This window comes from Puma concolor, chromosome B4, assembly GCF_028749965.1.
Source record: "Puma concolor isolate L17-30 chromosome B4, mPumCon1.1.hap2, whole genome shotgun sequence".
NCBI lineage: Eukaryota > Metazoa > Chordata > Mammalia > Carnivora > Felidae > Puma > Puma concolor.
In genome coordinates this window covers 65,046,937-65,074,601 of record NC_141673.1, presented here as the reverse complement: position 1 = coordinate 65,074,601, position 27,665 = coordinate 65,046,937, and the positions used below count along the sequence as shown (strand labels likewise).

The 27,665-nt window shown below is 43.1% G+C and overlaps 1 protein-coding gene across 10 annotated transcripts in view; it reads right to left on the bottom strand.

The window, feature by feature from the left end:
- SLC11A2 (solute carrier family 11 member 2) overlaps positions 1-27,665 on the bottom strand; it is a 51,473-nt gene that overhangs the window by 10,690 nt on the left and 13,118 nt on the right. For 7 of the 10 annotated variants that reach the window (XM_086713387.1, XM_086713386.1, XM_086713389.1 and 4 more), the window contains 13 exons: positions 26,625-26,758; positions 22,646-23,355; positions 10,266-10,337; positions 8,196-8,344; positions 7,530-7,655; positions 6,552-6,671; positions 5,055-5,161; positions 4,453-4,523; positions 4,282-4,349; positions 2,810-2,965; positions 1,997-2,155; positions 1,093-1,179; positions 21-140 (listed from right to left, as the gene is read on the bottom strand). In XM_086713387.1, the coding sequence (XP_086569513.1) occupies positions 21-140; positions 1,093-1,179; positions 1,997-2,155; positions 2,810-2,965; positions 4,282-4,349; positions 4,453-4,523; positions 5,055-5,161; positions 6,552-6,671; positions 7,530-7,655; positions 8,196-8,344; positions 10,266-10,337; positions 22,646-22,871 (1,461 nt within the window). In that variant the 5' untranslated portion in view covers positions 22,872-23,355; positions 26,625-26,758. Of the gene's footprint in view, positions 1-20; positions 141-1,092; positions 1,180-1,996; positions 2,156-2,809; positions 2,966-4,281; positions 4,350-4,452; positions 4,524-5,054; positions 5,162-6,551; positions 6,672-7,529; positions 7,656-8,195; positions 8,345-10,265; positions 10,338-20,712; positions 20,844-21,308; positions 21,488-22,645; positions 23,356-26,624; positions 26,759-27,665 lie in introns of those variants that run through there. The other 3 variants (XM_086713390.1, XM_086713395.1, XM_086713396.1) reach the window with 3 other exon arrangements.

Genomic DNA, 27,665 nt, shown 5'->3' with positions numbered 1-27,665 from the left:
CCAGTCACAACAGCACATACCTCCATGACGAACTGGCCAGAATAGGTTCCTGTCATGGTAGAGCTCTGCCCTGCAGCCAGGATCCCCACTGCCCAGATGTAGAGTGCAGCAGGCCCAAAGTAACATCCCAGTACAACACCCTGGGAGAAGCAGGGAAGAAAGATGTTTGTGTCAATGATCTGCTTAGACAACACCCAAAACAGAATTCCTCTGCAGCATTTCTCCCTCTTCCTTCCTATGTACCAATCTACACCAAGGGCTGTGCTGGGAACTACCCCAGAAGCTAGACTCAGGACCTGTCCTCACTGCAGAGGCCCTCAACCTAAATTTTCCTGGATATTCCTTCATTCCTCTACCTCTTCTCCAAGTTCTTAAAGGCTTCGTCTTCAACATAGATTTTAAATATGTGAAAAAAAAAAGTCTATACCACATTTCTCAAATTATATTACTTAACACACTATTCTGGAAGATAGCAACAGGAGTGAAGAAAAAGGTCAAATAAATTTGGGAAGTGCTACATAAGCTCTGTGTTCTACTCTTGGAGGTTCGTAATGTAACCAACATAAAAGGGACTGAGAGGTCCCAATAAAGAATACTTTATCAGAAACACTTTCTTCAGTCTCCCCCAATAAATATCCTATAAAAAGGGGTGCCTGGGTGGTTCAGTCGGTTGGGCATCCAACTTTAGCTTCATGATCTCGCGGTTTGTGAGTTTGAGCCCCGTGTCAGGCTTGCCACTATCAGTGTAGAGCCTCTGTCCCCACCCCCCCCCCCCGCCCCTCCCCTGCTCACTCGCATGCACTCTCTCTCTCTAAATAAAAAACTTTAAAAAGAAACTTTAAAAAATCCTATAAAACAATAAACTACCAGCATAACTCTGGGAATGGCTGATACTGTTCATCTTTATCTTTCAGCTTATCCTCTATTCCCTCCCATGTAATCCAAAAATGCTTGTCTGGCATCTAGACCTCTGAAATAAATGGCACTCCAGAGAAGATATGTTCAGTTCTGAAGTGAACCCACAGAAAAGACCAGATACTATTCCAAGAATATTGATTCAGGAGCAATGATCACAGATCTGAATAGGTTTACCCCTTTGTAGATGTCCACAGCCAGTGTCGAGTTATCGTCAGGAAAGAGGCTGGTGTGGGGACTGCTCGCATTTCTACAGACTGCAACCTGGAATGCAAGCAGTTTAGGAGCAACTTTTATTTTTGAGGCAAGGACCAGATCAGAAGAACTCTCCAGCAAATCACAAACTACACGTCATACTCAAGTCATCTATGAGACCTAGGGTGGAGGTAAGACACCGGATACACGTTGTAAAGGGAGGAGAGACTGGCACCAATGTCACGTGTGGTCTTCTTCCATAATCTTTCTACACCCCCCTGCCATCAAAAATATTTACCGAGTGAAGAGTGTGCATGGTAATACGTGAATGCTGGCTCACTTTAAGCGATGACAGGAGGAGAGGGCCCCTAAGAAACAGGAGAGGACTCCTGAGTCAAAGCAGAGCCAGAAGTCTGAGTTCCTATAGACAGGCAATCAGGAATCAAGACGACAGAGAATTCAAAATGCAAAAGAGTGAGGGAAAAAAAAAAATGCCAGAGTGTATCTTAGGCGGTTTCTGTTTTCTGTTTGTTGACTCCTCCCCACTTGTCCTCATCACCAAATGGCAGGACTGGCAAGCAGGCTGGCAGTTGATAAACAGGAAACAAAAGGGGATGACAAAGAGCCAAAAAGACACGAAGCCACTAACAGCAACATGAGGCAATCTTTAATCTGAGGCAAGCTCTCTTCTGTGCCAAAAGATGGGAAAAATGGGTCTAGGCTTAGTCTGCCCCCAGACTCCAGACCCTAACTAGTGCAGTGATTAGGGGGCAGCCCTGAGGTTGGAGATCTGTTTCCCCTGAGCTTCAAGTCACTGTCATTCTGCCTACCCCACTCCTTCACTTATCCTCACATTCACTACCATTCACGACCCTGGCTTACTCACCACCTGGTCGTTGGTTTTTTCAAAAAATGCTTCGGCAAAGACGGAGACGACAAAGACGTTGATGATGAAGGAAACAAAGAGAGCAATGCAGGATTCAATGAAAAAGTACTTATTAGCTTCTCGTACCTCCTGCTTATTGGCTCGGTTTACCTGTCTGGACTAAAGAGAGGACAGCAGTAGTCGTTAATTAGTTAGAACAAGTCTCCTCGTAATATTGCATGAGTTTGGAGTCAGAGGAAAGATGCAGAGGGCAAAACAACTGACCATATGAAATGTGAGAAAACGCACTTTAACATCCTAGTTCATGAAGTGAGTAAGAACTTCGTGACACTTTGACAACGTTGGGCATGCCCCAAACAGGAAATGATGACTATGAGCTCTCAGTTATTGTGGCCAGAAGAACCACCGACGTACAAAAACAACCTGATTTTCAGTCCTAATAACCTTAATTATAAAGGTCTCTGAAATCTCCCAGCGAACTACTGTAGAAGACTGACTGAGAAAAGCTTTGTTGGGTACTTTACTTCTGATCTCCTCACGGTCACTCAGACTTTTGAGATTCAAACACAAGAGACTTGGTGTACTTTTGGACCTTTTAGGTAGAACTTTAGTCCCAGTTTTTCCGTGGGGTCGCTTATGTCTGGTCACCTTTGTGATAAAAACAGTCTGAGTGTGTGGAGTTTATAAACACCCAACTGTGGAAAAATACTTCTCTCCTTTAGGGCTCTAACAGTTTTAAACTATGCGTGTGTCCCTTGCAACTGAAGGAACCATCAACTACCTGGGGGGCATGGAGATAAGGGCCATGCTCACCTTGACTAAGGCAGAATGCAGGTACATATTGTGTGGCATGATGACAGCTCCCACGATGCCCACAGCCTGCTCGATCTGTGGGGTGTGACAGCCTGGACAGGATGGCAGGAACATGCCCTTGAGTACCTGGCTCTGGCTGGGTTTCACTGTAACATACTATATGCCAACATAACAACTATTAGGATATGAGACCGGGGGAGTAACACAGTACTAGGAAACACTCAGCATCCATTGTTCCTTACAATACTTTCTTCAACAACTACCTGGAATAATGAGGAACACAGAACCATTAGGAAACCAAGAAGCATAAGAGGGGCTTGCTGCCAGAGGTCTGAGAATTCAGGACTGGGGTACCCAGACACTTTACATCACATTTTAAATATACAAAGTAGATGTGTGGAGAATGTAATTAATATTCTAAAGAAACAGTCAGCAGCTGCTAAGGGCCTCACTGATAGCAGCTTCACAACCACTCCTGGGAGACAGACCCAAGAATACAGTCAATTCTTGATTACCCACACTCATGCCTCTATTCACCTATGTTTATCTAAAAATCATTTATGTTTGCCACTAACATATGCTGAGACTCATTCATGAATACTTCCCATACATACTTTTTCCTGGTTCCGCATTTCTCTTGGAAGCCTTAGACTAACCTATTGCATAATCTATTCACAGATTAGATACACTTTTCCAAGTTTAGTGAGGCCATTAAGCAAAAATCAGTTCATAACAATTGAACATAGGGGCGCCCAGGTGGCTCAGTTGGGTAAACATCCAACTCTTGATTTCGGCTTAGGCGATGATCTTAAGGTTCATGAGATCGAGCCCCAAGTGGGGCTCTGGGCTGACAGGGTGGGTGGAGCCTGCTTGGGATTCTCTCTCTCCCTCTCTTTCTGCCCCTCCCCTGCTCACGTGTACACGCATGCTTTCTCTCTCTCTCTCAAAATAAATAAATATTTAAAAAAACAATTGGACACAGAAAGGTACTATTACTGCATAAAACGGTACTGATTCCTAGGAGCAGCTGGGTTGGGGCACAAAGCAGGAAACGTCGGCTATATCCCTTAGAGTTCATTAACTGTTGCAATACAGAGAAAGTTCAAGCTGCAGTTGGTATAAGCCAATATAAGTAAAACCCCTCCAAGTTCACAGCCAGGAATAACCCTGCTTCCTCCCTAGCCCTCTCCCAGGATGCTCTATTGTTGGGATGGCCAACTTGGAACCAGAGAGTCTAGTCAAGGAAGTCCTAAAAAATCTAGTCACTTTTGAACTAGGAGCGCCAGCAGGCCTTCCTGGAGACTAGCCTTTGCTACAGATCCTATTCCTTCAAAACTAGCCTAGACTGAATTGGCTTTTTGTTAATGCATGGGATACAACTAAACCATCATAACATTATATGATTGTAAATAAAAGGCAAAAAAAAATCTTTCCTTTGTTGTAAAAGCTAACGAACAGCCTATAATACTTGCCTCATATCCAAATGTGAGGGCCATAATAGTGATGAGAAAGCCAAAAAATGCTTCTAGCTTCCGTAAGCCTAAAAGGGAAAATGCAGCAGTGAGCTCACAGAAGGCAGACTTCTCCATCAGCTACATGATGGAAAGTAGATTCTTTGACCCCTCCATTCCCACTCTCCTTACCGTACTTGTCCAAAAAGAGAAATACAAAGGTATCTGCAATGGTGATGAGAACTCCACCCCACAGAGGAACCCTAGGTCAAAGGTAAGAAATGGAGATTAAAAGAAAGAAAGAAAACATTGAGAAACACTTTCTCTCCAACAGGTCTCCAGATATACAATACTTGGAGAAGCAAGGACTTGGGGGAGAGGCGACAGTGGTGGGAGGTCAGGCCTTGGGTAGTTTAGGATCACAGCACCAACTGAATTAATTACATTCATTCCAACACTGATGGTCTACTAAGTCAGACATTTCGGATACACAGCTGAAAAGTATAGGTCTTACCCCTCTAGGAGCTCACTGTCTAGTGGGTTAAGCTGATATACAGATAAATAATTGTAACACACAATGTCACATACTATACAATAGTGGGATGTATAACCCAACATGAGAACATGGGACATATAGAGCCTACAGGCTGCTGGGAGAGAAGGTGGCTCCAGAAAGGCTCCACAGAAAAAATAATACTCAAGTTGAACCTTGAAAACTGAAAATGAGTTGGGTGGTTTTTACATTTGTTTTGAAATTTAGCAAAATATTACTCTCTGGAGGAAAACCCCCTCACCTTCCTACAGACAGGAGATTGATGGCAATGGCTGAGCCAATAACTTCTTGCATATCTGAGCCAATGATAGCCAACTCCACCATCAGCCATAGGATAATTCGTGGGACCTAAATACCAAACAGCAGAAAGACATGGTTCTAATTAATCATTTCTAAGAACTTTCCTTAGAGTTTGGAATTCACATCTGGCACTGACCCATCCACAGTCCTTTATAAGCTTCCAGTCTAGGGATGGACTACTGCGCTGTGGCCCCCCGCTGGAGAAAGCAAGGGTGTTTCTACGTGGTAGAACCTATGAGCCGAGGTCAGGGCAAGGGCTGATCCTAATTTTTTCTCTTTCCCTTCCACTCAAGAGAGGAAAAGAATTTCCATTCATTAATTTCCACTTAATTTCCCGCCTAAAAACAAACTTAGAAGTTTTAGGGGAAGATGAGGATGCTCATATGGTCAAAATATTGTTCAGGGGAGAACAGAAAATGACCACAAGAGAAAATATCTTGACCGTGGCTAGAGACAAAACAAAAATGAAAACGCTGGGGTCATCCTTAATGTAATAATAATACACAAGCAAGTGAAAAAGGACAGACATGTAAAGAGACTTAGGGTGAACGGATTGGAATTGAGTGGCATATAAGAGGACACTAATCTGGTCAAATAATCCAGCTCAAAGACAAATTTAGTTAATACTGGCTAGCAGAGGTCAAGAAAAAAAAAAACAAACAAACATCTTCAGGTATTGACTATACAAAAAAATTGTCACAAAAAACAACTGTTAAGATACATGAAGAAAAAGAAGCTACAAGAAATTATAAATTACCATGGCTTTTTTGAGAAGCATATATGGGGAAATAAAGCAGATACAGATAGTTTCTCACAGCCATGAAAGGAGATTAAACATTTAGGACAAATCAGAGGCAGATCAGTATCTTATCTAAAGATGAACCTAGGTTAAAACTATCTTCCAGACACAGAGTCCATTCCTGCCTTACACAGCAGTGAGAAAGGGCCAAAATGTCCAGAAAAAAGCTGCAGAAGACAGTATAACCTCCAGGGTCATGGTAAATTGAAAAATAATTATTAACAAATCCAAAGATCCTGCCACATATAGTAATAAAATGAAAAACCTTATTTTTCAAATTGATGACAAAGTCAATCAAAAAAGAAAATATGTATGATAGTAATAAAGATGTATGACTCAAAGTGCTTAGAGCACTCCCACCCCTCCATGGGCTGGGCACTGCAAGATGCCAGAAGGCAGAACGAATGGCAGGTATTTATGCAAACTGAGTTTTTCGAAGGAAGCTTTCTGGCAAAAAGCGAATCTCAAGTTAAATTCTGAAGGAGTAGAGAAATATGGGTTGGCAGCAAGAGGAACTAAATAATATTCCTTGGGACTCATCCTCAGGGCCCCTGACCGCCAAGCCCTCAGGCCAGCACGTATCACCAGACACACAGGTTCCTATGAGATGAGTAACAAACAGCACACTACATTGCTCACCCTGGGATACTGACGGTGACACACTTCAGCAAGATGCAACCCCGTGACCACTCCCAGTCTAGCTGCAAGGCGCTGGAGTAGAAGCCCCACCATGGTGGCCAACAGAAGAACCCAGAGCAACTAGAAAAGAACAAAATCCCATCATAACACTCATTAGACAACTGGGGTGTTTTTGTTTGGCTGTTTAGCAACATGAATGAGAAATACAACATTCAGGAAAGAGCCCAGATCCAGAATCAAATGACCTGAGTTCTGTATCAGGTTCTGTACATAACCTGCTAGGTCACCTCATACCTTTCTGAGTCTTAGTTTCTCCCACCTACAGTTTCTCCTTTGTTCAAGGAAACTATGTGGAGTAGATAAAACAAAACAAAAATTTAAAACCAAATATGTGTCCAAAATAAATTAAGGGGCACCTGGGTGGCTTGGTCAGTTAAGCATCCGACTCTGGCACAGTACATGATCTCAAGGTTCATGAGTTTCAGCCCCACATGGGGCTCGTTGCACACAGCTCAGAGCTTGGAGCCTGCTTTGGATTCTGTGTCTCCCTCTCTCTCTGCCCTCCTCCGCTGGCGCTCTCTCTCTCTCTCTCTCTCAAAAATAAATAAACATTAAAAAAAAAATTTTTAATAAATTAAAAAAAAAAAAAAACAGAAGGGTGACTCAATCAGTTGAGCATCCAACTTCAGCTCAGGTCATGATCTCACAGTTCTTGAACTGCTGTTCAGTGAGGAGTATGCTTCAGATCCTTTGTCCCTCTCTCTCTGCCCCTCACCCACTCACATTTTCTCAAAAATAAATAAACATTAAAAAAAAAAAAAAAGCAGATGGTGGAAAGTACTTTTCACCTAAGCATTACTGCCAATGAAGTATTTGCATGTAACTCCCAAGGCTGACATCCGACAGGCATTGTAGGGGGAAAGGATGTGAGGGTGTACTGTGTGTTTAAAACGGACAGGGGTAAGACCAGATATTCACCTTAAATCCAGCCACCGCTCCAGACTGCAAATCAGACTCGATGTTTCCTGGATCCAAGTAGGCAATACTCATAAGAAAGCCCGGTCCCGTGAAAGCCCAGAGTTTACGAAAGCTAAAACAAGAATACTATACGAGAGAGGAAGACATCAAACGAATTACCACCTCCAAATTACTGATCTAATTTATCTGTTATTTTGTTACATATAAAACAACAATATGAGCTTCATAAGATCGAAAGACTTAGGATGTTGGACACTGTGTGTGTCCAAGTTCAACTTCCATGTTACCCACTTCTTATCAATAAGCTACCTCTTCTCTGTCCAAATAGCAGCCCTTTCTTTACCTGTTCTTTCCATCAATCAGCCTCTCAATCTAAAACCTATCAGTACCCCTATGCCCAATCACTACCCAAATGGGACACTGTAAAAAAAAAGAACATGAAATTCATACTTCTAGATCAAAAAATATTCACTAGGTCAATGTGGCAACTGTTTTTCAAGGCCCTCATTTTCCCAAACAGTTTCTACTTATTCTGATTACAAAAGCTGTCTTCAGAGACTGCTTGCCAAAATTAGATGTGAGGCCATTAATCTTGAGTTATCCAGCAGACTTTTCACTCCTAAGTTTTCTCTAAATAAAGTTTTCCTCCAAAGATTTGTCACTAACCTCCTCTTCAGGAATGGCAATCTTCTCATCAAAGTAGGTGGTGAAGGGCTCCTGTGAGTGCCCAGTGGACTGGGAAAGAGATGAGTTACTATAGGCAGGGTTGAGGGTACCAAGACTGGCAGGGTCCCCATGGTCTCCAGAAGCATCATCTAAATTAACAAATTTGAGAAGAAATGAAAATGAGCAAAATACACTGACAACTCATCCTTAGTAACTTTTAAATTAAATCTTTTAATACCTAAATGCACAAGACCAAGTTGACTCTACTCAATTTATTTCTAATATTTTATTTATATTTTTAATAAACTAATTCCTTTCTTAAAAGTTTATTTATTTTGAGAAAGAGAGCACCAGTGGGGGAGGGGCAGAGAAAGAGAGTGAGAGAGAGAACCTCAAGCAGGCTCCATGCTGGCAGCACAGAGCCCAATGCAGGGCTCAAACTCACGAACCGTGAGATCATGGCCTGAGTCAAAGTCAAGAGTCAAATGCTTACCTACTGAGCCACCCAGGCGCCCAAAATAAATGAATTCTTTAATAGGCGATATATTCACAGGGATGGAAATTCAGGAAATAAAAAAAGCTTATGGTAACAAAGCTCCCTCTCACCCCTCTTCTCCAGTCACTCAGCTCTAGATCAGTTTTAACACTCATCCTGCAATGGTTTTCCTACTTTCACACTTCTATATTCCCAGGTAGCAATTTTTAGAACCACTTCATTTTCTTCTAAAAACACGGATGTCTAGGGCTCAAAATATAACATTCCCAGGCTGGTAAAACCTAAAATCTTAACTTTTAGAAGAAAGGAACTAAGTCTGTCTAGTTCTGTCTCCAACCCATCATTTGGTAGGACTTACTCAAAGCATCATCCTTGGACGTTATACCTCTGTCAGGCTTCTCAATAAATGTGGAAGTTGAAAAATCCTGCCACAGTTCAAGCTAAAATCTGAACCTGCAGGAAAGCCACCAAGCAGGAACCCTTTGCCTCCTGACTACGGTCTGCAGTGAAGAGCTTTGGGTCACGGGGTGTGGGCACCCTTGTGATAGGAGGTCTCATCTTAGACTGGTAATCAGTGTTTCCCTGAGTCCTGCATTTCGCAGTTAATCTTAAGTGCTGGGAAGGGGAGGGTCTGGAAGAAAAGGGCTAATCTGCCAGAAGGACACAAAGCCTAGTTTGGTAGCCATCAAATGGCTATTTTGAACCACAGAGCTCTCTAATGTTAGGGTTTCCAAGAAATCCTTGCAACCTCCAATTAGAACAACAAAAGCTTTCTTTCTATAGGAGCTGACCCACTGAGGTGAAGTGGCCCTGAATTAATGAAGATATTTAAAGAAAAGGAATGAAAATTCTAAAGGGGACATTTAGAATTCGGAAGGATTAGAGCACTCAAGAAGCTCTAATGGAATACACAGTTTAAGGTGCTTGCTCGGTATTTTATTGCTCCTCACGTTAAGTATCTGCAGTGCTGTGAAAAGCCAAAGCATTCTAAAGAATTTTATGCCAGGTCTGTGGTTAATACTGCCCTTGCAAGCATTACTGCTATAGAAACCAAACTTGTAGCTAATCTTCGCTCATCTCAGAATTGGAAATAAGACAGGAGACAGATCTCTCTAGTTATAAATCCATTTTCATTTACAGCCTAAATTAGCAGATGGTGACTGGATCGGACCTGATTGGAGCAGGTCTCTGTGATGATACTGTTGGCTAGGGAAGCGGAGTTAAGGACAGTTTTTGTTACCACAGATGACAAGAAGGAAAATATGGTCAATTTCTGTTACTGATTTAAACCTAATTCCAGGGTGCCTGGGTGGCTCAATTGGTTAAGCGTCTGACTTCAGCTCACGTCATGATCTCATGGTTCGTGGGTTCGAGTCCCTCATCGGGCTCTGTGCTGACAGCTCAGAGCCTGGAGCCTGCTTCAGATTGTGTGTATCCCTCTCTTTCTGCCCCTCTCCCATTCATGCTTTGTTTTTCTCTCTCTCTTTCAAAAATAAGCATTAAAAAAATTAAAATAAAAAAAATAAACTTAGTTCCAAATAAAAATCAGACAATAACACAAAGCTGTAAATTACCATCTGGCATCTTCTGTTCAGGACCCAATACCATGGTGGATGACTGAGTGTCCAAGTTCTTAGAATAGGATTCTGAAATGGAGAAAAGGAAGAGAGGAATCAGCAAGAACAAACTAAAAGTTTAGAACCAGCATTTTGTTACTCTGTACAACTGATCCCGTATTATATGAAAAGAATTAATCCTTCTACTGAATTAGATAACCTAGAAAATAGTTTTCAGAGTATGATTGAGATATTTAATAAAAATATAAAAGTCTTGCTAATAAGACTTCTAAGCCAAACTGAAGCAAAAGGTGTTTCAGGGAAGTAGGCAAATACTTTTTAATAAGCATCCACAGAGAGGCTGCTAGGCAATTCCCCAGTTTCTGCCCTTTGCTTCCAGATTAACTCAAATATTTAAAACCAGATTGGTCCCCCTGCCTTTTACAAGTTTTTTATTTTAATTTTTTTTAATGTTTATTTATTTTTGAGACAGAAAGAGACAGAGAATGAACGGGGCAGGGTCAGAGAGAGAGGGAGACACAGAATCTGAAGCAGGTTCCAGGCTCGGAGCTGTCAGCACAGAGCCCGACGCGGGGCTCGAACTCATGAACGATGAGATCATGACCTGAGCTGAAGTTGGACGTTTAACCAACTGAGCCACCCAGGCGCCCCAAAGGACAAAGATCTGTAACCCTTTTTGATCTAGGAAACAATTTAAGCTCATGCTTCAATTTTCTGAGAAGGGGGGAGAAAAGGAGGGCCATTATTCCCCAGGCTCATATTTCCCTGAGGAGAGAGAGACTTCTCCTACGACATTTCTCATTCCCTAACCCTTCAACAACCGGGACAGAAACTAATCACCATGGCCTTCCCTTCTTGGGCTCTCAGGGAAAGATGAGGTACCAGGAGGAGTAGGCACAGTCTGCAGGATGCCAGAACTTCTCTCTGGCCTGCAAGGCCCAGGTGGGGGTCGGGGGACAGCGGGATGAGTGGTTGTCCCAGAGGTCCAGCATCCTGTTGGGTTAAGTTTAACTGGGGAGAGGGGAAGATGGTAGTAAGCTCATCTAGCCACAGATCTATGGAGTATTCTCCAGTCAACCCCACCAATCAGGATGATTTTTTAACATTTTGATCTGCTTATTAAGGAATTTATTTCTCAGTTGATTTCAAATTTAGAAGGAGAAAGACAAGGCAATATTTATTGTTTTTTAAAAAAAATTTTTAATGTTTATTTCTGAGACAGAGAGAGAGCATGAGCGGGGAGGGGCAGAGAGAGAGAGAGAGAGAGAGAGAGAGAGAGAGAGAGAGAGATACAGAATCCGAAGCAGGCTCCAGGCTCCGAGCGGTCAGCACAGAGACCGACACGGGGCTCGAACTCACAAACCGCGAGATCACGACCTGAGCCAAAGTCGGCCACTCAACCAACTGAGCCACCCAGGCGCCCTAAGGCAATATTTATTGTTAACCCTAACCCCCACTTAAATCCCAATAAAAACTATCCTCCTAAAAAGTTATAAAGCCTCTCCTTAGATATCTTTTACTGTATAAAGTCTTCATCTCTCTTGTCCCTTGTTCCTATCTGAACATTCCTCTACTTTCTTTTTTACATAATCTATCTACCAACATATTCTGTACCTATTTTAAAGAATTACAGAATTCAGACCTGAAGGGTTTTAGGTTTCATCTATCTTCCCGATGTAAAACATACTACCACTTACTAATTTGGAAAACATAATCTTTTACCTCTATAATCACCAATATCAAGTATTTTGTTGCAATGGACAACTAGCCATGTCCCTCCTATCAGGTTTTAAGACACCAGATGTCGAAAAACCAGCCAACAGATGCCAGTAATACTGATGATATTCAAACCCTCTTTAGCACCTCATCTAAATGAGATTTATACATAGCTGACCACTCAGAGTAGCAGTAGCCACTTGGATTCCAATCACAGCACAGCCCTTTGGCCCCATTCAGAGCCTTTTTATTTTACATAGAATTCTAAGAAGCTAGGTTATCAGGTTATCCTAACCCATCATAAATTAGGCACTGCAAATCAGCTTTGGGACTATGGCTCTTACGGGAAAAGGTTTTGGGCCACTTGGTGTGAGGTAAAGAGCCCTTCTTTATACTTTGATCAACTCTGAGAACATTATTATTACTTAAAATTATGTTATTAATATTTTATTATGTATTATGTTATTATCAAGAATAACTCAACTGTCTTCCAATGTGGCCCCACTCACCAAGAACTGACTAAATTAGATTACTTTTATAGTGATGACTGAGAGCCTCTTTAAGGCACAGAATTGTTTAATGCATCTGGTGAAATTTTCTCCCCAAAATAAGCTTTTAAATTAAATTCTGAGAACAAACAATTCAGATAGTACTCTGTTTTTCCCCAAGCCTACAGTCTACAAAGGTGATAAATAATTTTAGACAGAAATATTTCATGATAAAATTTTTTACAATTGTTATTTGTATTCTAAGGGACTATTCCTATACTAACTACATACAGAGCCAATAAGATACAAGAAGTCTGACCTTCTCTCTGAAATCTCAGGAATGTATTATTTTAAGAAAGGAAAAGAGATTATAGATTCCATTTTTCTCATCAAAACTTGCAGTTAACAAACTATAAGTTCCACTGTTTCCAGGGTCTACAGAACATAACGAGAGCAGGGAATAGAGAAGGTCAGTTATGCTTGGTATTTAAATCTCCATGAAAATTTAAGACTCATATGGAAGCACTGAGTTAATATTAAGACAGTTTTCCTCCCTAGGACTATGCCACCAGATCATTTCAGTCATTTAACTACATTAATAAAAAGATCAAGTTGAAATATAAGCAACCAGAATCAATCCAGCAATACTTGGTAATTATGATTAATATACCTTTGATAATATTCTAGCTCACCCTCAACCATAAAGCGTCACCTTCTTCCAAAGCCAGTAAGTTTCCTCCTGTCAAAAAGCAACAACAGAAAAAATGGCACTCCTGGATACATGTACTATAAACTGTTTTATCCCATTCCTTATCAAAAGTTGTAAGAATGAGGTGCCTGGATGGCTCAGTCGGTTGAGGGTCCAACTCTTGATTTCGGCTCAGGTCATAATCCTGGGGTCGTGAGATAAAGCCCCATGTCAGGCTCCTCACTGAGCATGGAGCCTGCTTGGGATTCTCTCTCTCCCTCTAGCCCTCTCCAACTTGTGTGTACCCACTCTCTCTCTCTCTTTCAAGACAAAAAAAGCTGTAAGAATGTTTACAAGTGGGGTGCCCAGCTGGCTCAGTCGGTAGAACAATAGAGCCATGTGACTCTTGATCTCGGGGTCATGAGTTCAAGCACCACATTGGGGTCATGAGTTCAAGCCCCACATGAGATCAAGCCCCACAGAGATTACTTTCAAACAAATGTTTTACAAGATAAAAAGGCTAATAAAATTACATTTTCTGTCTCAAATGTTAAAAGCACCCTTTGACCCAGCAATTCTGTTTCTAAGAATGTATCCTAAAGAAACACTCATACAAGGAAGTATGTGTAAGGAAATTTCCTGTAACACTGTTTGTAGTATCAATAGACTAAAAACAACCTTGATATCAGTCAAAGACTGGTTAAATAGACTATGTACATTCATTCACAGGATAGAATGCCATGCAGCTATTATAATAGAGCATATTTAACTGTACTGATAGGAGACAATCTCCAAGATATATTTTCAAGTAAAAAATCCAATTTATAGACAGTATGGAATCATTTATATGGCAAGAAGAAAAAAAGAGGAGGGGGGTGCCTGGGTGGCGCAGTCGGTTAAGCGTCCGACTTCAGCCAGGTCACGATCTCGCGGTCCGGGAGTTCGAGCCCCACGTCAGGCTCTGGGCTGATGGCTCAGAGCCTGGAGCCTGTTTCCGATTCTGTGTCTCCCTCTCTCTCTGCCCCTCCCCAGTTCATGCTCTGTCTCTCTCTGTCCCAAAAATAAATAAACGTTGAAAAAAAAAAAGTAATAAAAAAATAAAAAGAAAAAAAGAGGAGAGATGATAATATACATACGTACATGTATGGACTATCTCTCAAGGACATACCAAAAACTAATAATGCTGTCCCCAAGATGAAGGAGTAGGGAAGTACAAACAAGGTCAGGTGAAAGGAAGACCTCTCACTGAATATACACCATATACCATTTTGCACTTAAAAAAAAATCATTTTGTCATGTACTTGTACCATTTATTTATTTTTTAATGCAAAAGTCCTATGGATTCACTCAGCTTCCAAACAAATACTTTCAGAATGTGTGGATGAACTCTGTCTGACAAAACTTCTGTAATGGATAATCAGAGATCTGCAGCTGTCCAGCTGGCAGGCATATAATATACTATCTTAAGCTTAACTTATTACTACTTTGTCTTAGTGCCCAAACAGCCATGCTCTGAAATGATGAATTGGGAATTTCACTTGAACGCAAAAATTAGAAGCTGCCTTGTCAGGAGTTTCCTGACTCCTTAATTTGGGTATCCCCCCAAACACATACTAGCCATAATCAATTCTGAACATCTAATTAACATTATCTCATGTGTTCTCTTAGCATTCACAAGAACTCTGGAAGAACAGCTAATTTTTTAAAGAACAATTTAGATAGCCCAAATCTGTTTTTAAATTGCCCCCAAGAAAGTTGAAATACTGAATGTTAAAAAACATGTAAGTTAAGGGGCGCCTGGGTGGCTCAGCTGGTTAAATATCTGACTCTTGGTTTCAGCTCAGGTCATGATCTCATGGTTCCTGAGATGGAACCGGCCATAAGTTGGGCTCCACACTGACAGTGCAGAGCCTGCTTGGGATTCTCTCTCTTTCTCCCTCTCTCTCTGACCCTCTCCTGCTGGTGTACAAACTCCCTCTCTCAAAATAAATAAATAAATCTGGGCACCTGGGTGGCTCAGTCAGTTAAGCATCTGACTTCAGCTCAGGTCATGATTTCACGGTTTGTGAGTTTGAGCTCTACGCTGACAGCTCAGAGCCTGGAGCCTGCTTCGGATTCTGTGTCTCCCTCTCTCTCTGGACCTCCCCTGCTCCCACTCCTCACTTGCTCTCTCTCTCTCAAAAATAAACAAACATAAATAAATACATACATACAAACTATTTCACCGATTTCAGAGTAGTGTTCAATATTGCAAAAGTCTCCCTAAAATTAATTGTAAAGTTTAGAGAGTAATGTTTTTGAACATTCCTCTAATTCATCCCTTTTTACCTCCCCTCCCCTCCCCTATATAAATAAAATCAAAGACAGCATTAAGAAGGCAACAAACTCTCATAGAGGGAACCAAAAGCGTTTATATGGAAGCAACTGGCCAAATAAATGTGAACAGGAATGTTTAAAGTTGACTGGCAAAATTCACAAGGTAGTCAGGAATCGCTTTTGCAAAGCATGGAAGGACTGAACATCCCCACCCTGATTTATTTTTTATTTTTTTATTTTTATTTTTTTAATTTTTTAAAAATGTTTATTTCGGAGAGAGAGAGAGAGAGAGAGAGAGAGAGAGACAGAGAGAGACAGAGCATGAGAAGGGGAGGGGCAGAGAGAGAGGGAGACACAGAATCCGAAGCAGGCTCCAGGCTCTGAGCTGTCAGCACAGAGCGTGACGTGGGGCTTGAACCCACAAACCGTGAGATCATGACCTGAGCTGAAGTCGATGCTCAACTGACTGAGCAACCTAGGCGCTCCTCCCACCCTGATTTAGACCACAGGTGCTGCCCCAAGACCCCCACCAAAGCCCATGTAAGGAGTAACATAACATAGCATAACATAGCACCTAGAGGGTATTATGCTAAGTGAAATATGTCAAAGAGGGAAAGACAAATACCATATGATTTCACTTATATGTGGAATCTAAAAAGCAAAACAAACAAATGAACCATCTCTTAAATACAGAGACCAAACGGATGGTTACCTGAGTGGAGGTGTGAGGGAAGATGGGCAAAATAGGTAACGGGGATTAAGAGGTACAAACTTCCAGGTGGCTGGGTGAGTCAGTCCATTAAGCATCTGACTTCATCTCAGGTCATGATCTCATGGTTTCTGACTTCAAGTCCTGCACTGGTGAGCTTGAGCCCTGCTTAGGGTGAGCCCCAATTCTCTCCCTCCCTCTCTCTCTGCCCCTCGCTCACTTGCGCCCCCTCTCTCTCTCTCTCTCTCTCTCTCAAAAAAAAAAGAAGTACAAACTTCCAATTTTAAAATAAATAAGTCATGGAAATGAAAAGGAAAGCATAGGGAATATAGTCAACAATACTGTAATAACATTTCACGGTGGCAAATGGGAACTTCATGTACCATGGGAAGTGTCCCATAATGTACAGAATTGTCAAATCACTATGTTGTACACCTGACTCTAATGTAACATTATATGTCAACTATGATAATTTTTTTAACATTTATTCATTTTTGAGACAGAGAGAGACAGAGCATGAATGGGGGAAGGTCAGAGAGAGAGGGAGACACAGAATCCGAAACAGGCTCCAGGCTCCGAGCTGTCAGCACAGAGCCTGATGCGGGGCTCGAACTCACGGACCGCGAGATCATGACCTGAGCCGAAGTCGGACACCCAACCGACTGAGCCACCCAGGCGCCCTGATAATTAATTTTTAAAAAGCCTTGTGAATTTCTAAATTATTCTTGAGGATACAAAGTTTAGAATTTTTTAAATTTAGATGTAAGTGCCTCCTATTTTTCTGTTATGAAAATGAATTTGATAGAAAATGATAAAATGAAGAAAAGACAGGTTGAGACTGATTACACCTACCTCTGTGAAGGAAAAGTGAAAAGTCCCTGTGGTGTTAGTTTAAGAAAAGGCCTGAAAACTCTAATCCTCGCTACCTAAGTAGAGAATGTCTTCATATTACAATGTCTTCAGCCAAAGCCACAGAAACACACCCAGTTCACAAAGTACAAACAGTACTCCTATTGTACAATGTGCTTAATACGCATCAGGGCTTCTGTATGTGTGTGTCTCTTTCTCACTCTGGCACGATGGCCATTAAGATACCAGTGTGGACTGTTTTTCATTTTATTGACTTTGTATACTGTAGTAATAATCTCAAAATTGGGATAATCTTGCTTAATCTCCCAGAGAACCACAATTTCAACTCAACATCAAGTTTGCTGTTTCTCACTTGAGCTGGACTTCTGAGAATCTGTTTTACAGTTGAAAGAAAAACATGACATTGAGAACACTGAATGATAAAAAAAAAAAGAAGAAAAAAAATGTTAAGCAGCAAGGAGAGAGGGAGTAAGAAATGGGGAGAAAGATAATGAAACTGGCTGCCTGGGTGTCAAAGATGATAACAGCTGGGAGAAATGTGGCCAGGCTGTCCAGAAGTACTGATCTTTCAAAAAATATATCACTCATCAACCAGAGACTTCAGAATTAGAAGGACCTGATACCTACTAGACAGAACACTTTCTCTGCTCATTGCTGAAGGTTAACCAGCTTTCAAACCTCTATGCTCACAAGTCAGGGTCCCTGAAGTCTTACCTCTAGAGACTGTAGCTGGGTCTTTGTTCCTCCCAATTCTCACACAGAGAGCTTCCTCTGATTTCTTCCTAACCAGAAGTAAACAGCAGTGCATTTCCCTGTGGGGGAACCAACCTGGCCTCCCAGCCTGATGCATCTATCCTGCAACTCTACACTCTGTGAACAATTTCAAACATCCCTTTATATTGAAATAAGAAGGTCAGTATTAAATAAGCCTATACCCACTCATGCCTCAGAAAAAATGTTTTGCCCTCACACTTGCATGAGTCATTTTCCTCTGGCAAATGTAAAGAATGATTATTACTAGACTACATTCAATTCATTCATTCCAATGACACATTCTGGCCCCTCGGACGTAGCCTGGCCTTAACAATTTGAGTATTTTCCTCAACACGTCTTTTCTTAAAGTAAAGAAAAATTACATGTACAGACAAATAACACTTACTACAAGATTCTCCAGCTGCACACCTGCCTCCTTCTGCTCTTTGGAACTTGTTTAAAATTTTAATAATTAACTTGCAGCCTTCTCCTTTCATTACCTAGGGGTTTTAGCAGTCACTTGATTACTAGCGATTAATGGGACCAAAACAAAAATAACCCAAACAAGATCACCTACCAGCAATAAGCATAAAGACAAGACTAAGAACCCCAACTTCCCAATTCAAGGTTTTAGTGGAAACTTTGGTCTTCACATTAAAAAATATAAGTGACTTCAGCCTTAAAATTAAAAGTGGAAGAGGAACTAGATGATAAGTATATTTTCTATCATTCCTGGCCAACTATTTTATATTCCATTCCCATTTTATTATAGTTTATAATACAAACAATGTTGTATGTTATCCATGATGTCCCTGATGATGTCTGAAGGGTCTTTCTTTGTGTCTCCAGGGGTCTAGCTTTTCCAAAGCCTTATATTCTGCACATTCAAATGCGCCCTGCCTTCTTTTCCAAAATATTTTATTCAGACCACAGAGACTCAGATGGTAAGGATGACAACAACATTAGAGCAAAAGGCTTCCTTTTCTGCCTTAAACACTCAACTCTTTGAAGATGCCACTCCCTTTCCTCCTTACTCAAGCACAAGTAAAGAGGTTTCGAGAAGACACCGTCCTCTACCCTCACCAAACCCACATCCAACTTTCAACCCTACAGAAGTACTAAATTGTCTCATTCCAAAGCTAAATAACTGAACGTATACCATCCGTACTTCAGCCAAATCGGGACAGCATACTCTTTTTCACAAATTCGGAGTTTCTCATTTTGTGATTATGCTATGTGTGTAAATAGCAGCTTTCGTGGAAGGGGAGAATTGGAAGACAAAACAGTCTTCCATTAGTGCCTTCCAGATAACACCGTGAGAACTTAGGAGAGACTTTTAGGGGCACCTGGGTGGCCCTAAAATCAAGTGTCTGACTCTCGATTTCAGCTCAGGTCACGATCTCACAGTTCGTGAATTTGGGCCCTGCATCGGGCTCTGGAGTAGAGCCTGCTTGGGATTCTGTCTCTCTCTCTCTCTCTCTGTCCCTCTCCCCTCTCAAAATAAACAAATAAACATTAAAAAGAAATTTAAAAAAAAAAGAGACTTTTAAGCTCATGGAAAGGGTATAAATCTGTCAGCAGACTGTATTTATGTACATGGGGAGGAGACAAGGAACAAAGACACCTTTCACTCCACAGCACCCACCCAAAAGATGCTACTTTATGGATACTGTTCTCTAACCTCTAACCTTGACGTCACTGAGTCAAAACTGAACTAAAACTGCTTAGTAGTTGCTCTGTAGAGTAATCCAAGGAACCACTGCGGATTTCCTAACAGTAAAGTAAGATTAGATTCATACCAAGCTTCCCTATTCATTAACAAGAAGTGTTGCCAGGCTGCCCAGAAATTCCCCTCCGAAGTCCCACAGCCATCCCGGAAACATGAGAAACCAAGTATACTGCAATCATGGCCTTTTTGGTAGTGGATCCAAAATAAACCGTGCCTGGGCCAAGACTGTCAATGAAGCATTTTCCAATGAAAAACTAAACAGCCCAAAAAGTTCTGAGGCTTCGTTTACTCAACACAGCTATCACAGCCATACCTAGTATAGTGATAGTTTCCAACCTTATTTAATGATACAGTAAACACCCAGTAGGAAGCCTCTAATCACCGGGAATTATACTATACCTTCAGGTCAACGTTAACACCAGGGATGGAAAACAAAGGGCCTAAGGATTCATTCACAATAGGCTCACACGATTCTGAGCAAAGGGTAAGTTATAAGATCTGAATTCTTTAGATGGGAATCTTTAGCGGAAAGAAGGCACGTGTAAGTAATAAAAATTCCTACGCGCCAAGAACTAAGCACTTCATCTGTATCAACTTATTTTATACTCACTAACAACCCTGTAAGATTTATATTATCAATTCTCATTTTAAGTTCCTGGAGACAAATGAACCAGGAGGCTAACTAAGCAACTTGCTCAAAGGTTTACACAGCCAAGAAGTGGTGCAAACTGGTGGGCCTTCCATTCACAGGAGTCACGGTCAACAGTGTCCCCCCGGTTTCACCGATATTCACTAAAATAACGGCCAGCAAAAGTTTCTGGAAGCCCATTTGCCCTTGCTTCTCCTTCCACAGAATTTCTGCTTTTGCCTTCCACTTTAAAGATATGCCGCGTTCCCTTAACTTCGCAGCACTCTTCTGAAAGCAACAGACAATATGAAAATAGGCTCATTTTACACACAGGAAAACTCAAACCCAGGTTCCCCAACTTCTTCCCTAATGATGCTCTTTGAAATCGTCTGGTACATGAGTCGGGGAATTGGGGCGCGGGGGAGGGGGGGGAGTGGAAAGGAATCCAAAGACGGAATATCGCAGCTTTAAAAGCAGGGATACAAGAAACCGAACAGTCGGAGAGCATCCACCCCACTTCCATACCGTGTGCCCCCTATAAAAGTACCTGGAGCCAGGAAGCGGCACAAAGAGCCCTAAAACCAATCTACACGCGAGTACTCAGCGGCCTGCCCAGGCCCTTCACTCGAGGGCGCTCCACGGATGTCGGCTGCACTAAAGTGATCTTTATTGTTGAAGAGGAGCGGCGGGAGGCCCAGGGAACGGGCGCGGCCCCAGGGCTCCGCAGATAAGAAGGCAGCTGCGGGGACCTTGCCCTGTGCCCGTCGCCTCCTCCGCGGCATGAAGCGGGTCAGCGCACCCTGGATCACGGGTTCCGGCGCGGCGGCAGGTCCAGACGGGGGTTCGGCCATTTCGCCTAGGCCGCGGCGGGGAAGGGACGAGGCCCCACAACCTCAGGCGTTCGCTCCCTGCCCCCACCCCCCGCCCCGCTCTCTGTCTTCCTTCGAATAAGGCGGCTCTGTCTGACCCCCCGCGCCTCAGACCCTCCCTGCCCGCACCGCCCCTCGCCGTCCCGCATGGCGCCCCGCGTGACCCATACTGGCCCCGGCGCCTGCTCCCTGGCCCACCCCCGCGCCCTCCCGGCCGGCCTGGGGAAACTGGTGCGGCCGCGTGACCCCTGACCTCGCCCGCCGGTGGCCTTACCGGTTCCGCAGCCACCAGACAGGATGCCCTCGCGCTGGCCGCTCCATATCCCGGGAGCTAGCGCCAAGCCGGCCAACCCCCTACACGCCCCGCGATTGGCCGATAGGACCGCAGTTGCACATTCCTATTGGCTGGACTCCTCGTATTCCCAGTAGCTGCCGGCGCGCGTGGCCAGCTGAGGGCGTCCCGAGGGTCCGCCCACCCCAGGGTCAGGCTGGAGGCGGGGCCACGACGGCCTGGGCTGGAGCTGTTTCTCGCCCAGCCATTGCGAGCGCGGGTCGTGCTCAACTGAGTGTGGATGTCGGGGCTCCGGCGGTCCTGCGCCCAGTCCCGGGTCAGATCAATTTCCTACCTCAGTTAGCTGCTGCCTCACATTAGATACTGGCAGTCAAGCCCCTTTTTTTTCTGGAGACTTTGTTCAGCGAGGTACAGCTCCACTCCATAAAGTTTAGCCAACCTGGCAGGACCATATGCTCTCGTCCCCAGAGCCACACCATAGTATCTGCTGCTTCACCGAAAGCAACCCACACCCGGGAGGAATCGCGAGACATCAGCTAGTACAGCCAGTTCCACCGCATCAGATGCCCCACTCCCAAGCCTCTGTGATGAACTGTTTTCCTCCATCCTACCCGGCTGGTTCGCTTCTTCCCCCAAGCTTTATCTCTGCCTACCTAAAAGCGATCCCGCCCCAGCCCCAACCTCACAACGCCAGCCTTTCCCTGAAGATGATAGCCAGACTAGTGGTGCTTTAGAGGGAAGAAAAATTGTCTGACGAGCCACCCTCATTTTCTACAATGCCCTTTAGAGCTTCCAGTAACATTCTTAGACACCCCCCTACAGCTTATGTTGAAGATAACCAGGCTTATCTAACCAAATTGTAGGCTTAGAGAGGAAAAGAAGCATAAACCCCTCCAACTTCTTTCTCCACGTAAAAAAACTGCTAGGAGAAAATTTTATTAGATAGTAAAAAGAGTCCAAGAGAGGAGGAAGGAGAATGCACTGCAAAAAGAAAACTCCAAATCAAGTACAAAGTAAAAATCTCAGGGACAAAAAAACTGGGCTGAGTATCCTCAGTTACTCTGGTACAGGCTGGTTTCCATACAGAACTTCCCCTAGAGAGAAAAAGAAAATGCACAAATTAGTTCTGAGAATCTCTCTCCAACACCTCTGGGTAGTTTTCAGAAAGGCTTGATGAAGTCCTTCCAGACCAGAACCTTTCCTGTGGGAACTTCTGCTGCAACTAGAAAGTAAAATGGCTGGAGCCATTCATGTCCCCCTAACGGGTCTGCTCAGCTAAGCAACCTCTTTGGGCTTCCGCATGGTTGCTGGCTACTTACTGAGCTCACAGTGTGGAGCTTCATCCTTCTTAGGTTGCTTCTTCATTGTGCAGGCTGGATTTGACTTTTCCGAGTGTCGGCTCCTGCCTGTATATATGCAGACAAGTGCGCCTCCCTTGGTTAGATAAGGGCACTTGGGCTGCTCTGGGCAGCACCACGTTGGTAAAGACACTGCCGGGAATTTCAAGAGGCAAACCACACCCTTCAAAGCATAATCAAATTTCATCTTTGACCTGCCATGAAAAGGGAAGCATCGTATATCTGCCACTCCCGGATATTAATGAACAATTAACTGAGTTTGAAAACGTGTATTCTGAGATTCCGTCTTTGATCCACCGGGCAGGAGCTGGAGGCCAATCTGTGAGTGGCAGTGGATGAAAGGGGTGGAGTCAAAGGAATTGCTTTCCTTCAGGATGCCACTCCCCTTGGTGTGAAGCTGGTTAGGGCACTTGTACCACGGCAGCATGTGCACAAGGACTCTGCTCCCATAAGGTGTTAGCTGAAACCAATTAACCCCAAACCCGACAGTCCACTAGTATTTTCCATAGGTACGTGCAGCACTGATGCAATCATGAGGAGTCTCACTGGTGTGGGTAAAAGCACCGCCCAGTCTGTCCCTTGGGATCTGAGGGACCCGCTGGCTCAGGCTGGTCAATCAGTGATCCACAGGCTGACAACAAAGACATGCGAACCCAGGACTGGGGCATCTGCTGGAAAAGAAAAAGAAAAAACAAAAACGAAAACCTGAGACTGTAAAAAAATCCAGAGCAAGCCCAGAATTTCTCAATCTGGGAGAAGGGGAATTGAAAGAATGAGGAAATCATGCCTCTGGCAAATAGTTTAGTAGGCCAGCTGGAGGCAGAGGTGGAAAGGAGACATGGGGGCGGGGCAAGTAAGAAGAGTGAAGTGGGATACTGGGAGGAAGAAGTTGCTGCCTTCAGAAACTTTTCTCATAGTTTTAAAGAAAATCTGCTTACTACCACAAAAACATATGCAAATAAGTGCGACAGAAAGAAATGTCTTAGAATGGAAAAGAAAGAAAAGAGTAATGGATTCATATTGGTCAAAGTAGGCTTCTAGCAGGTGGCTCTGCTTCCTATTCAGAACAACTGTAGGGTCAGAAGATCTACAAATCTCTTTCCCGGATCCCAGATGAAGATCTCTTTGTTCCAGGGCACGCACAAATACTAAAAGTCGTATCATTACAATGTGCCCTGCTCCTTGTCCTTGTGCTACCTCAGACAAGTTCCCCAATGCAGAGCTGCCTTAGATTGAGTGGGGCACCGATTTGTCCCCCTTCCCAGGAAAATATGTACACACGAAATCATCCCTGAACTAAAATGTTGGAGGAAGAAGCCCTATTTTGGTTTAGGAGTTCCAAAAACAGGAATGGATTTTACAGTGAGACTCTACCATAGCTCCTGTTTCGTTTACTCAACAGTTCCCCTGGTATATACGCTCCACTCATGCCTTCCAGGTCCGCGATTCTCACTGACATTAATTGCATTCTTATTATGTATCCGTATCAGACACCACATATAACATGTCACAAACATGAGCTAGGCTTTGAACACAGATCTGTTCTTGAAGAACCAGCGCTCAACTACCATACCATTCTGCCTCTGTTGTGTACACCTAAAACAATTCCCTTTCATTCAACTCCAGCTCAAAAAAACGATCTCTTGTAAATTCCCTGAATATCCCACATTACCACAGTAGCCAACTCGTTTCTGGGTAGATGTTAATATGTGTTTGTGTCGCACGTGCCCTTTATCGAAATAGGAGACTTTTCCTTCCATGCTTTACCTTTGACCCACCCTCCAAGTATTCTTTTTCATGCTTTTGTTTTCCCTGAAACAGCTGCTAGGAATTAACTCCTCCCACCCCTCCCCTTCCTTACCTGGAAAACTCGTTATTATCATTTGAGCTTCCCTTAAAATATCCCCCTCCGTGATGCATTCCCTGCCTCCTCCAGGCTCCATTAGCCCTCTATTCTGTCTTTGACCCAAGCAATTTTTTTTGCTCTACTCTAGCACTGGCTCATTCTGTATATACCTATTGAGAATCTACTGTGTGCCAGGCATAGATGGGGTGATACAGATATAAACACAAATAAGATAAGCACAGCCTCTTACAGCGTTATTGTTTTGGTGCATCCCTTCTCCCACTAACTTGTTAGCTTCTCAATACGGGTGATTATCTTATCTTTGTACACCTGCTAACAAAGGCCAGCTATATGGGAGGTGTTTCATAAACGGATTAGCCCACTTTTTAATATGTTATGGCTGACATACTGCCTGACAAGGCAATACAGAATAATAATTAGGATGTGTTTATATTAATGTATCTATTTCCAAAGTTGAGTCTTACTACCCTAAAAACATTCCTCCCTCGAATCTGCTAGACTTGTAAAGCTATTGCTGTGATAAATGTTGGAATGCACAGGCAGGATACCCCTTGAGAATAAAGGACTTATGACCCCAGCTGTTGAAGTGGGCACACTGCTGGCAGATGGCCCTCAGCTGTCACGTCATGCCTCTTTCTTAGGCAGCCCACACGGAATGACTGATGTATGTAGGAGCGTAAAGATTCATCCCTCTCACCCCAACCAGGAACAGCTCTGAAAGTCAGCTGAGCCTTCGTCCTGCCTCACAGCCCGACTTCTCCTTCTGTGCAGATTTGCTTCCCTTACCTTCGTGGTGATCTCAAGAGCACTTCCTAATAAACCTAGTGCTTCCAACACAGAGTTGGCTTCCCTTCTTACTTCTTCTTGTTGTAAAACCCAAAATCAAGGTCTCTGAAAAAGTGACCAGCACTTACTCTGCTTCCTGAACACTCCTTTATTTTTCCACCCTTTGTGATCTACCCCGGTAATTACTTTCTTGTTAGCTAAATAACATCATCATTGGCCATCTATGGTCAGAACCCACAGACTCTTGAGCTCTTACCACATTTGAAATGCCATACCACTCCTCTTCCTTCCAACTCTGTTTCTTTGGATTCCATCATACTGTGCTCTCTGGGCAGTTCTATTTGGATCGCGCTTCCTCTACTTTCTTCAACTGCTACTTTTCTTCTTCTTCCTACTCCTTAAATGTTGGCATTCCTTAGGTTCAACCCTTGGTCCTCTAATTCTACACAATCCCTACAACTTCAGTGTAACAATACCGGGACCCGCCCAGCATTGGAGACACTATGGGACAGCTTGGAATAACGGAAAGAGCAACCTCTTAAGAGTAACACGGACCTGGATTTGAGGTCTAGCCAGCTGGGAAACCATGGGTACGCTCTTAAATCTTTGTGTTGATAGGGTATGATAAGTGGGTATGATACTAACCTCTGAAGGATATTCTATCGTTTGTTCCCCAAATGCACCAATGTTCTTTCTTGCCTCCCCACCTTTTCACATGCTGTGCGCCTGCTGGAACATTCTTGCTCTACACATCTTTCAGCTGGGCCTATTCCTACTCACCACTGAGGTCTCACTTTAAATGCTTCTTCCTCCAAAAGCCTTCCACGAGCCCAAGTGTCTGAGTAAGGCATGTTTTCTGTGTAGTCCTATGATATACTATACTGTATTCTTCCCTTTCCCATAACACTGAATTGCTTTTGTGGTTTGTATTTCTCCTTGAGAGCCAGAACTTTATCATGTTCACCGGTGTGTCCTTGGGGAGGAGTCCCAGGCTGTGATAGCATCCCTTCACAGCCATGCCACCATTTCACCTTCTTGACAATGATTCCCAAAGGCCATTACTCTCTGTACCCTCTTTCCCTGAGCTACACCTGCCTCTTGGACTTTCTCCTCGCATGTCCAGCTAGAAAGTCAGCATTACTATATCCCCAACTATCCTCCTTTCTCTTCAAACCAGGTTGTTCTTACAATTTCCTTATATTCCCAGTTTCTAGGACTTGAAAACTGAAGGTTATCATGGATTTCTCATCTTCCCTTACATAAAATAATGGTAATTATGTAGCCTACCTGCGCAAGGTCAGTTGTCCCCTTCTATTTCAACTGCTACCTTCCTGCTTAGGCCCCCATAGCTCTGACCTCCACATCCTCAATTTCCTCCTGATCAATCTATTTCTCTTCCCCACTTAGAAACTTCCTATAGCCTACAGAGTAAAGAAGGAAAGAGGAGATCACATCAACTGAGTGCCACTTCATGCCACGTGGAGGATATTTTACACACATTACCACATTAAATACAGAATAGACTTTTCATCTGGCATTCAAGATCCCCCACACCATGGTTCCAGCCCTCCTTCCACCTCATCTTCCACCTCTCCACCACGCAAACCTTTCCTTTCAGTTGAATTTCCTATTTTCTCTCCCCAACACACCCTGGGTTTGCCTGACCCTGTGCTTTTGGCTCCTTTTGTTACCTCCATTCACAGTTCTAGTCTCCATTTTTTTAATCCTTTTTATCAAAATTTGTTTTTAAATTTGTTTATTTGGGGGAGGGAGAGCATGAGAAGGGGAGGGGCAGAGAGAGGGAGAGGGAAAGAAAGAATCCAAGGAGGCTCCAAGCTGCCAACACAGAGCCTGATGTAGGGCTCGATCCCACAAACCGTGAGATCGTGACCTGAGTCAACATCAAGAGTTGAACATTCAACCAACTGAGTCACCCACGTGTCCCTCTAGTATCCATTTTTCAAGGCTCAACTCAAATACCACCTGCTCCCTTAAAGCCTTTCCTGATTCTCACGGGATATGACTTCTGCTGCTCCAGAATCTTTGTGAGGGCTTTTTTTTTTTTTTGGCTCAAATTTTTCCTTTTATTAATTATTTGAGCTTATTCTCTAATTTTTGCCAGTAGAGTATGAGCTTCATAAAGATAGCTGTACATACATTATTTTTTTATTGTTCACTGCACCTAGTAATATACTTAGCACATCCTTTAGCACTCAATAAACATTTGTGATCTTGAACTTTAGCTTGGATTTGACTTTACATATATATGACCTGTAAAAGTGTTTTTCAAACTGAGTCTCAATCCATCTTACTGAATGATGAGGTCAA